The following is a 12,181-nucleotide window of genomic DNA, read 5'->3' as shown; positions in this document are numbered from 1 at the left end:
ATAAATGAGAAAATAAAATTTCTTTGGTTCACCAGGCCAATGGTTTTGCAGTAACAGAACCACAGTGGGGACAGGGTGTTAATTAATCAAATGCCGCTGGCACATGTTCTTTGAAAACAAAGAGAACAGAACAAAACAAAATACACCTTCTAGACATACATTAAACCAGGGGCTATTAGTGGGTGCTGTATAAGCGTGACACGCAGAAGACCCACAACTTTGATAGGGTTCCCCGCTTTTTGACTTATTTAAATAAATGCAGTAACACCAGTAAGGAAGAACAGCTCTTTAGACCCACTGCTTCTTTTCCAGATCATGAAATCTAAAATCTGCCTTGCTTTTCTGTGTTTTCTTCCTACAGGTTCTGGCTTTATAACAGAGTATCCACAGTTGAATCTCAATAGGACTGAATAAATCAAAAACAGATTTGGAATTAGCTTGGTCATGTAGATATGCTCCTTCTACTTTTTGCTTTCCTTCATGCTAAGTTTTGTCTCTTTGCTGTCATCTCTTATAAAAACATGTTCTAGGGAGTGCCCTGGTGGTCCAGTGGTTAGGATTCAGCACTTTCACTGCTGTGGCCCAGGTCAGGGAACTGAGATCCCACAAGCTGCATGGCACAGTGCAGCCAAAAAACAAACAAACCAACAAAGACCAACCAAAAACCCAAAACATGTTCTAAACATATTAGAGTCAGTCTGGGCTGCAGAACTGCCTTATAGGAAATTGAGCCCCTTCGTAAGTTTCATAAATAGGACATAGCCAATACCTAAACTTTTAAATGTGTGGCTTTTATTTTATTTATTTATTTTTAAATTTTATTTATTTATTTATTTATTTATTTGTGGCTGAGTTGGGTCTTTGTTGCTGCACATGGGCTTTCTCTAGTTGCAGCGAGCAGGGGCTACTCTTCGTTGCGGTGCGCGGGCTTCTCATTGCAGTGGCTTCTCTTGTTGCGGAGCATGGGCTCTAGGCACATGGGCTTCAGTAGTTGTGGCACGTGGGCTTCAGTAGTTGTGACTCACGGGCTCAGTAGCTGTGGCGCACGGGCTTAGTTGCTCCACGGCACATGGGATCTTCCCGGACCAGGGCTCGAACTCGTGTCCCCTGCATTGGCAGGCAGATTCTTAACCACTGTGTAAATGTGTAGCTTTTAGTATCCATTTTTAAACATTTCCAAAACCTTGGGGGGAAATTTCATATTGTCAATTCTCAGTAATGTGGGGTCTTGCAAGCATTATCTGAGATTTATAAAAATTTTAGTGAGTCACTGTAGGTATAATTGTTTCCTCCAGAACTCTTCAGATAACCATTGCCAAAAAGTGATTCTGCTCCTTGCCAAAATTTCGTAATCAAGCGTTCCTTCCACCTGCCAGGAGAAATGTAGTTGGAGGTTCCAGTAAATGTTGGCTGGAACCTCCGCGTTCCCCTCCTGGAGCTATAAATCTCCATAAATCCCTCATATGTGGTCAGTGGTGACCACTGCAGATAACCCTACACAGACTCAAAGGTTGGAGCTGAACCTCTCTCTCAAAAATTCTTTAATAATTTGATTCAGAGTGCAAAAATTGCTAGTAAGAGCATATTTATAATAGTTCTTTCACAGGAATCTATCTGATAGCAACTCTGAATTACCCACATCTCAGATAAGCCAATTCACACCCAAGTTGATCCTTTCAGCAATCTGGGAATCTCATCTTTTCTTCTTTTAAAGACCATCAATCTCACAAATGGCCAAAGTTTAACCAAGAACCATGAATCTAGTCTGTTTTGACCTCATAGTCTCATTTCTGGGAATTTAGCTTGGAGAAATAATCCCCACCCCACACACAAAGAAAACAGCTACAAAAGTAAAGAATTCACAGCAGTATTATTTATATAACTAACTAAATAACTAAATAACTAGTCAGAAACCACTAATAGCCTATGATCAAACAATAATTAGTTAAGTGAATTATGTGTTAGAATAATACATAGCCACTAAAATTCTAATTATGAAAACTATATATTTTCATGTAGAACCATATAAAGTGCTTATGATATTGAATGGGGAATAGAGAAAAACAAATTATACCTATACTAGGACTAATACTCTTAAATATTATATGTATATTATATCCATATATAGAGGATATCAATACTTCTCTATATAAATAACTATCTATATATCTATAAATGACATCCAGAAGGAAACTTGGAAAAATGATGATTTTGATTGATAAGGATTGTGAGTTTTTGTTCTTTAATTCGGAGTTTCAGTAACATTCTTTAAAAACTTTGGTAACTAATCAATGAATCACAGCAACTCCCCTTAAAAAGGGAAAGTAAATAAAAGAAACAGACGTTCTTATTGTATGTGGTCAGCTTAAAGAGATGAGGGATCTGTACTTCCTGTAAGTTTGTAAAAATCTAGGAAAATCAAGCAAGTATAAAATGTCTAGACTTTACACATTAAAACTAATCATGTTGCCTTAGAAAGAACTGTTGATTTTCCAGTTATTTCTATCCATTATCATTGAACACCAGTAAATCCCAGACATTGTCACAGAATCAGATGCATTGATAATTTATGTTTGAGAATAAAAGACTGAAGGCAAAACAAAGGAACGCTCACTGTGTACTTTGACTTATATTCACCCCAAGGACTGGCCACTGAGTCCATTACCTCTAAAGAGAAGGTGAGTATCTTGCCAAAAATACAGTTGCCTTAAGTGGAGCCCATGAGGTGAAGAAATTAAGAGCCCCCCTCCTCTCAGGCTTCCAGGAGTGTTGGTGTTTCCTAATGAGAACTGCTGCTGGCTTGAACACCAGGCTTTGGAAAGAACCTCAATGGCTGTGCTCTTGCAAATGGCAAGTCAAAGCTCTCTTTTAAAGAATTTCCTTTTACAAAATCAACATATTCTCATCAAAACGAGCAAATGGATTCTTGTGTGTCAGGACCAACACTGGTTATTCATAATATTATGTGAGTGGGATGCATTGTAATAGAACATAGCATATGTGGAAACTGCTGCATAAAAATCATATTTTCTCAAGTCTACAAATAACAAATGCTGGAGAGGGTGTGGAGAAAAGGGAACCCTCCTACTCTGCTGGTGGGAGTGTAAGTTGGTGCAGCCACTATGGAAAACAGTATGGAAGTTCCTCAGAAAACTAAAAATAGAACTACCATATGATCCAGCAATTCCACTCCTGGGCATATATCGGGACAAAACTGTAATTCAAAAAGATATATGCACCCCTATGTTCACAGCAACACTATTCACAATATCTAAAACATGGAAACAACCTAAATGTCCATCAACAGATGAATGGATAAAGAAGATGTGGTACATATATACAATGGAATACTACTCAGCCATAAAAAAGAATGAAATAATGCCATTTGCAGCCGCATGGATGGACCTAGAGATTATCGTACTAAGTGAAGTAAGTCAGAAAGAGAAAAACAAATACCATATAATATCACTTATATGTAGAATCTAAAATATGGCACAAATGAACCTATCTACAAAACAGAAACAGATTCACAGACATAGAGAACAAAGCCAGGGGCGGGGGGGTGGGGGTGGTGTGGTGGGGAGGGAGAGGGATGGACTGGAAGTTTGGGGTTTAGCAGATGCAAACTATTACATTTAGAATGGATAAACAACAAGGTCCTACTGTATAGCACAGGGAATTATATCCAGTCTCCTGGGATAAACCATAATGGAAAAGAATTTTTTTTTTATGTTGACAAAGTCTTTTCACACTTTTTTTTGTTTGTTTTTTTGGCCACACCATGCAGCATGTGGGATCTTAGTTCCCCAACCAGGGGTCAAACCTGTGCCCCCTGCTGCGGAAGCACAGAGTCTTAACCACTGGACCACCAGGGAAGTCTCAAAAGAAATGTATATATATGTGTGTGTAACTGAGTCACTTTGTTGTACAGCAGAGACTGGCATAACATTGTAAATCAACTATACTTCAATAAAAAAATAAAATAAATTTAAAAAAATCATCCTTTCTCCCAAAAACATGAACAGCAAGTACTATCCTATTTCACTTTTAAGACTTCAAGAGTTTTTAAAATTAATTTTTATTGAAGTATAGTTGATTTACAATGTTGTGTTAGCTTCTGCTGTACAGCAAAGTGAATCAGTTATACCTTTAAGACTTTAAGCTTTTGTTTAAGATCAAACAGCTGGCTCATGAGCACGACATGGCCTCAGAGGCAAGGAGAATATCCATCTCTCCCACTATGTTACTGTCTTCTACTTCCTTTCAAATCCATTCAAAAAAGGAAGGAAACTTCATCTTTTGCATGGTGAGCTATTTCTCACCAGGCACTCTTGTTAGAGATTCATCTATTCAAATATCGCAAAATCTACATGAAAAATAATTTTCTACTAGTATTCTGAACTGAACTTGGAAATCCTCTCTATATGCAGTAACGAGATCCAGCAGTAATCCTGTAAATTCTAAATCTTCCCTTTGGGCAGGGAGGATTTCGCCACTGTATCAAATGGCCCAAAATGTATTAGGCTGATGGCTAAGAATGGTACTTAAGCAAGACACTATTTCTAGTCAGCCATGAGAAACAGTAACTCGACCTAAAATTTTAAAAGCGGCTTGTTTTCAATGCCATCAGCCAATTCAACATTTTTTAGACTGGTCCTGTTATGGACAATATTTTTATGACATATGGTCACAAGGAGACCTGTATCTGCTCCTGTTTTCTGTAGTAAACCCTGGTCAAACCCTTTCTGCAGTAGAAAGGAGATTCTGTATTGAGAAACAGAATGACCTGATGGAAGGTACCAGATATGCAGTGCCTATATATCAATACACAGAATGTGGTGCTAGGCGGTTTGTACCTGTCTTCTTGTGATCCTCCCCTTAACTTGGGAAGGTGGTTTATTATAATCAGCCTGTTATAGATGCAGAACTGGCTGCTCAGAGAGTTACATAACCTGCCTAAGGTTTCCTAGCTGGTGGGGCTGCCGGAGTCCTGAGTGGGTTTGTTGACTGCAGAGCCTGGGTCCTTTTCCTCTCCTCCCTGACGGCCAGGAGCTGCGGCTCTCTGGACATACTGCTGATTGAGGCTCTCCTCTCCTCTAAAGAAGATCTGAAGTTCACTGTCAGCCCTTCATGGTCCCGCATCGAAGCAGCAACTGCATTTGACCCCAGAAGAGCTGGATTTGGGCTCTCGCTCTGTTGTGGCACTTTTGCTGATAATTACTGTCACCAGAAAGTGGAAACCATCACATTCTACTGTGGTTTTGACAGTCATCCTTATGAAAATTAGATCACTTACTAAGAAAAGTCAGGGTAGCCAAAAGTGAAAGGTTGCAAGGAGAGATACTGCATAGTATGAGATGATCTCAAGGAGCCCTTTCTACAGCTGACTGCTGATGGAGACCTTCACACCAGTCAGCCCAGCATCCTGGGGTGGAAGTTCAAGAAAATAACTCAGTGGGAACCAGAGCATGTGTGTGAATGTGCGCTGCCCTGAGACGTGGGCTGCCTGGTAGCAAAATGTAAGATAATGAGCACAATGTATAAGATAACAGCCCTCCCCCTCCCCCAGGGATGCTGTGAGGATAGAAGTCAGTTATTATAACCTGTAAAAACGAACACTTGAGGCCAAACAGTTAAATATCCAATATTATGAGAGTAATTTTAGAAATCAGAGAACATCAACACAATGCCACATCATGCAGCCATTCAAAATAATGGTAGCTATTACCCACATAATAAGCAAAGCAGAAATGTTCATGATGCATGATATTAAAACACCACAAATGTACATGTACTTACTGATATTCTTTCTAGAATTTTAAAAGGTTTCACAATTTCCTAAATTTTCATCTCAATAGAATTACAAAAGGCTTTAAGAGAGCATACTGTTTACAGCTCCTCTCAACAGAATATCTGACTCAGAGAAGTGTACATGTAATTCTCCTTAAAATAAAAGGAACACTATGCATCGCAAGATATTATTTAACCTGTGTCTGCACCACCTATAATTTACTCATTAAATTACTATAATTTTTTTATTAAAAAAGGAAAAGAATTCAAAGTACAGACATGACAGACTATAAAAAAGACATGATTACCAGTGAGTAAATAAAACAAAAGGACACAATCATAACACAGCAAAGAAATACAAGGATCTGCAACTAGTAAAACAAAGTCTAACTGAAAACTAAGCTATGTCGAAGAAGGCTGCTTCTACTTCTCAATTCTTTCTTTCACTCCAAGAGTATTGATCGAGAGCCTGCTTTGTGCCACACTGGGCACCGTTCCAGGGACGGAGAATACAACAGTGGACAAGAAAATTCTTGCCCTAGTGGAGCTTACAACATGGGGTGAAAGAAAAACAAACAAGTAAATACATAAAATGTTAGATGTTGGTTAAGTACTAAAGAAAAATAAAGCAGGGGGAGGTGGCAGAAATGGGGTGGATAGGTGGGGGGACTTTGTAATTTTAAATAAGGTAAACAAGATAGACCTCAATGAGAAGATATTCCTGAGAAAGAAGTCAGGAAGTGAGTTCTGCAGATACCTGGGGGAAAAGCTTACCAAGGCGAGAAAAGCCAATGCAAAGGCCCTGGGGCAGGACTGCAAAGGGCATGGATCACACAGGGTAAGAAGGCCATGTGGTTGGAGGAGGAGAATTCAAAAAAGTAGGAGGAGGCCATGTTATGTGGGCTTCACATTTCATGATTCACTCCAGAAATACAATTAATGATTCTTACTAAGGTAAATGCACAGAGTTTTTGTTTAGGGTGTTGGTTAAAATGCTAAACTGTATGAGTGAAGGAAAGTCAGCAAGAGACACAGCCACTGACCAAAGTAACAAATAAGAAGAAGGTATAAACTTTGCAAGGTCAAGGGAAAGTCAGGAACCAGGGAAGTAGGCCAGCATCGTGTTCAGATTTACTGTGTTTACTTTATGATTATATTAGGTATTTTGCTTAATTCCAAACCTTAATATTCTGTTTCACTTCTTCCTTTCCATCATATATAAGAAAAGCTCTCCTTTTCTTATAAAAGACCAGTCTCCATGGTCTATAGAGACTGTCACCTAATTGGAGCTCTGGTGCAGGGTTTCTCAGCCCCTATGGACATTCTGGACCAGGTAATTCTTCGTTGTGGAGGCTGTTCTGTGTGTTATAGGATGTTTAGCAGCACCTTTGGGTTCTACCCACTAGATGCCAGTAGTAACCCCCCAGCTATAATGCCCCTAACAATCAAAAATGTCTCCAGACATTGACAAATGTTTGCTGGGGTGGGGAGCAAAATTGTGCCTGCTTGGTAATCACTGCTTTAATGTGAATAGATAAAAACATCAGCTCAGTGTATTAAGTCTTTTTTTAATCCAGTGGGTTGATCCTAAGGCATATATCTCTTCCTAACTTCTAAACATACCCAAAGTTCTTTGCTACATATTTACAGTTCAGAAAGAACTAAATCCCTCAGATGTTCCAAACACAGCTGCTCCCTATATTGAATGTTTGTCCCATGCAACTCCTACTTGTCTCTCAAGTCCCTTTAAAGCCTTAACTGTCAATCCCCCCCAGGAAGCTTTCCCATGATCCGGAGCATAAGCATGTTAGGTGTTCCCATTCATTATATGTTCTCACATGTGTACTCGTACTTTGTCGAAACTATCACAACTGCAATTAAATAATTATTTTGGTCATTATTATTTAATATCTCCCCTATTTCAGCAAGAACCCTATCAGTCTTGTTGTCTCATGTATCTCCAGAGCATTACAAGAATTACTGTGGACTCAAATTTATATAGAAAAGCATATCACTGGCCAACTTTGGTACTTTATTACTAACAAATTATTATGCACCTCACAGGTGATCAAAGTACCATGACACAGACCACCATGGCTTAATGATAAATCCCTTAGGGCAAAATCCTGACTATGAATATATTTTACTTGAGGGTACATTCTTCCCTTTTGTTAACAACAAAAGCTATGAAAAGACTGTAATGATGACAAGAGGAGCAAAAAGGCCCTCTTCATTAGATGACAATGAATGAGCCACGGAACGGAGTGGCTGTAGCTGAGGTCATCTTTCTGGCTCTTTTGAACTCCTTATAACATTTATTTTAACACAGTTTATTCCACACAGCATACATCATATTGTATTGCTTACTCTTGTATATCCGATAGCCGCAAATATATTTAAATTCCTCAGAGGGGTTAGTATTCTGGGATCCACAAATGAGTTTCAGAGTGTCCAAGGGACGCTTGAAATCAGATGTAAAGACCTAGAAACACTTTCTACAAACAGGGTCAGGAATGTTTATACGTGCCTCAAAGGTGGCAATTTAAGACCCACCATCTCATATGATTCCATTTATTGATAATTTTAAAACTTGTAGGGATATTCCCACCATCTTTGGTCCATCTCGTAGGAAGAAAAAACAAATTTTAGTTACCGATTTCCTCTCCTGCTTCAATTCCTGGACGTAGCGTGCTAACTCCACGGTGATCTGGGAGGTCATATTCTCGGAGATGACTTCATGCTGTCCAGCATAATCGTTCATCTCATTCAGGGTGGAAAGGAAGGCTTTACATGCTGTATACCTACGGAACAGAACGCACACCACTCCTTTTCAAACAAGGCACATCCTCTCCATGTTGCTTCCCACCAGCGAAATAGTAATTAAAATCAGGTTAATTTGCATCCAGCTCCCATAGGGTCTTGACAATTCATTACACATAAGAGGGTTCTCATCAAAATGGCGCAGAATAAATTACAACTGAAACATTTTTCATTTTGTAAAGCCAAATTGCCCTACATAAGGCACTATTTGGCTTTGTTAATAGCCCACATATAACCCAAAATACATATACGTACTATAGGTACTAATATAATGGATATTTAGATCTAAATTATAGATAATACTTTTGGACTTTTCACGTTAAGATGTCTTAATTGCTGTCTGAAACAGACATATTTCTGGGATGAATGAGACACCTGATATTACAAAACCAAATCAAGATGTAGAATGCATAGTCCACACTTCCTGTATTTGCTTAGATTATATTCTAAGCTTTTCCTAATTACCTTAATTGAAACAATCTGGAATAGGAGTAGGTTTTTATTGTCTTTCCCCCAATTTAAAAACTGGCACAGATATGAATGAGGAAGGCAACTTGTTTTTGTAGATATATTATATATACAAAATATATGTAGATTTCCTTTATAATCATCACCAATGCCACACAGATATTACCACATAACAATCAATGATAAACACACCTGTATTCTTCTTCCTCCTTCGAGTTCTTTTTAGGTTGGTATTTCTTCGAAAGATTCCTAAAACAAAAAGGCAGACATGTCACCTTATACAGAAAGATAACTGAGAAATCAGGAATGAAAGAAGTCAGTGCTTTTGTTTACAAGTTAAAAAAAGAAAAGTCACAAAATGTCCACAGCTGAAATCCATTTGTTTCCTTCCATTTTTCAGGGTGAAAGACTTGCATAGCTTTGACTCTTTTACCTAAAGGTAGAGCAAATAAGAACAGAAATGGTCGCCAACTGGTTGTTTACCTGGATGTTAAGACCTGACATTATTTAACCAGAGAGGGCAGATCATGTGTTTCTATGCAACCATTATTGCTCTAAATCCAAGGCAAGCATATCGACTGAGTCCAGATGTTTAAATGAAAAATCAAAGTGTCAAGGGCAGGTTTTCAAGGCTGTGTGCTGCTCTCCCAAAACCTAACGAAAACTACTTGTGAATAAGTCTTCTTGCAGGAAGTAGAGACAATATTTGGGGAGATGTTTACGCTAAGACATTTAGCAAGGAGAACTTTTAACCTGCCTAGCAGGCTTGCACTGAACACGCTCAGATTAGTCAAAATTGTTCTAATCTCTCTTCCTAATCCCATCTCCAGGTCAAGAATCCAGATACTCCCCTCTACATTCTGCATGCTTCAAGTTACACAAAAACTAAGAGGTAATCTTGAAAAAAGAAAACTCACTAACATCTGTTCCACTGATTGATTTCCTTTGGGTCCTGATTTTGGCTTCTGTAGTTAGAAGAACAGCCATAAAGGGACTTCCCTGGTGGTCCAGTGGTTAAGAATCCATCTTGCAATGCAGGGGACACCAGTTCGAACCCTGGTCGGGGAACTAAGATCCCACATACCACAGGGCAACTAAGCCTATGTGCCACAACTAGAGAGAAGCCTGCGCGATGCAACGAAAGATCCCACGTGCCGCAACTAAGACCTGATGCAGCCAATAAATAAATAAACAAATAAATATTGAAAAAAAGGAAGAAGAACAGCCATAGATAAAGAAGATGTGGTACATATATACAATGGAATACTACTCAGCCATTAAAAAGAATGAAATAATGCCATTTGCAGCAGTATGGATGGACCTGGAGTAAGGATGGACCTTACTAAGTGAAGTAAGTCAGAAAGAGAAAGACAAATACCATATGATATCATTTATATGTGGAATCTAAAATATGGCACAAATAAACCTATCTATGAAACAGAAGCAGACTCACAGACATAGAGAACAGACTTGTGGTTGCCAAGGGGGAGAGGGCTGGAGGAGGGATGGACTGAGAGTTTGGGGTTAGTAGATGCAAACTATTACATATAGAATGGATGGACAGCAAGGTCCTACTGTATAGCACAGGGAACTATATTCAATGTCCTGGGATAAACCATAATCGAAAAGAATATGAAAAAGAATGTGTGTGTGTGTATATATATATATATATATATATATATATATATAGAGAGAGAGAGAGAGAGAGAGAGAGAGAGAGAGAGAGTGAGCTGAGTCACTTTGCTGTACAGCAGAAATTAACATCAACTATACTTCAATTAAAAAAAAGAAGTGGGCTTCCCTGGGGGCGCAGTGGTTAGCAGTCCGCCTGCTGATACAGGGGACACGGGTTCGTGCCCCGGTCCGGGAAGATCCCACATGCCGCAGAGCAGCTGGGCCCGTGAGCCATGGCCGCTGAGCCTGCGCGTCCGGAGCTTGTGCTCCGCAACGGGAGAGGCCGCAACAGTGAGAGGCCTGCGTACCGCAAAAAAAAAAAAAAAAAAAAAGAAGAACAATAGCCCTACGAGTGAACTAGTGGTCCACAGTGGGTCTCTTCATACGACAGCATCTCAGTATTCACTTCCCTGTTTATTCCATGTTGCTATTCTGCTTTCATAGTAACTACTTTCATTATTTCACATTCTATTTCTTTCATTTCCCCTGAATCTACAGATGTGCCTAGAAAAGTGTGCAGTAATAAATTTACAGTTTTGATCATGGTACGTTTTACAGACAAAGCGAAATGCGAGTTCACCTCTAACAGGTGTTACTAGGTGACATGAGAGGCAGAGGACTTTAGTAAAAAGGACGTTGCTCTGGGAATCCAGAGGACATGTGACTAGATGGTGTAAACTCAGACAAAGCAATGGGCAGGCCTGTGCTTCCAGTTCCTCATCTGTAAGCCCGAGGCAGGTGGGTGAAATGACCTCTATTGTCCCTTAAAGTTTGGAAGTTCCCAGGGAATATATATCACCCAACAGAAATAGTGATTGTTGCAATTTAAAAAGAAGGCATGGGGCTTCCCTGGTGGCACAGTGGTTAAGAGTCCACCTGCCAATGCAGGGGACGTGGGTTCCTGCCCTGGTCCGGGAAGATCCTACATGCCGCGGAGCGGCTAGGCCCGTGAGCCATGGCCGCTGAGCCTGCACGTCCGGAGCCTGTGCTCGCAACGGGAGAGGTCACAACAGTGAGAGGCCCGCGTATCAGAAAAAAAAAAAAGAAGAAGAAGAAGAAGCCATGGGTATATAACAATTTAAAAATTATAATTAGACAAACTGATGAAAGAAAAATGTACTGACTTGGAGGTTGCTATCACGTGAGCTATGCTTAAACAAACTACATTGTGTTTTCTCTACTGATACTCTGGATACACAGTAAAGATTATCTAATAGATCTAGATTTGAAAGAATGTGAAAAAGCAGTATTTCCTTAAAGCATGTGCCTTAGAGAAAAATTAATGCAAAAGAGAGAAATTTTTGGTTTTAATTTAATGTTTTTAACATCTTTATTGGAGTATAATTGCTTTACAATGGTGTGTTAGTTTCTGCTTTATAACAAAGTGAATCAGCTATACATAGCTGATTCACTTTGTTAAAAGAGATAA

General features: G+C 39.3%; 1 protein-coding gene across 7 annotated transcripts in view; it reads right to left on the bottom strand.

Moving 5' to 3' along the window:
- Positions 1 to 12,181, bottom strand: part of FNBP1 (formin binding protein 1) — a 137,755-nt gene that overhangs the window by 70,333 nt on the left and 55,241 nt on the right. For all 7 annotated transcript variants that reach the window (XM_082624236.1, XM_082624234.1, XM_082624235.1 and 4 more), the window contains exons 3-4: positions 9,271 to 9,327; positions 8,444 to 8,591 (exon numbers count right to left, since the gene is read on the bottom strand). In XM_082624236.1, the coding sequence (XP_082480362.1) occupies positions 8,444 to 8,591; positions 9,271 to 9,327 (205 nt within the window). The remainder of the gene's footprint in view (positions 1 to 8,443; positions 8,592 to 9,270; positions 9,328 to 12,181) is intronic.

This window comes from Mesoplodon mirus (assembly GCF_964341445.2).
Source record: "Mesoplodon mirus genome assembly, chromosome: 1".
Classification (NCBI taxonomy): Eukaryota; Metazoa; Chordata; class Mammalia; order Artiodactyla; family Ziphiidae; genus Mesoplodon; species Mesoplodon mirus.
This window is presented reverse-complemented; position numbering and strand designations above follow the sequence as displayed.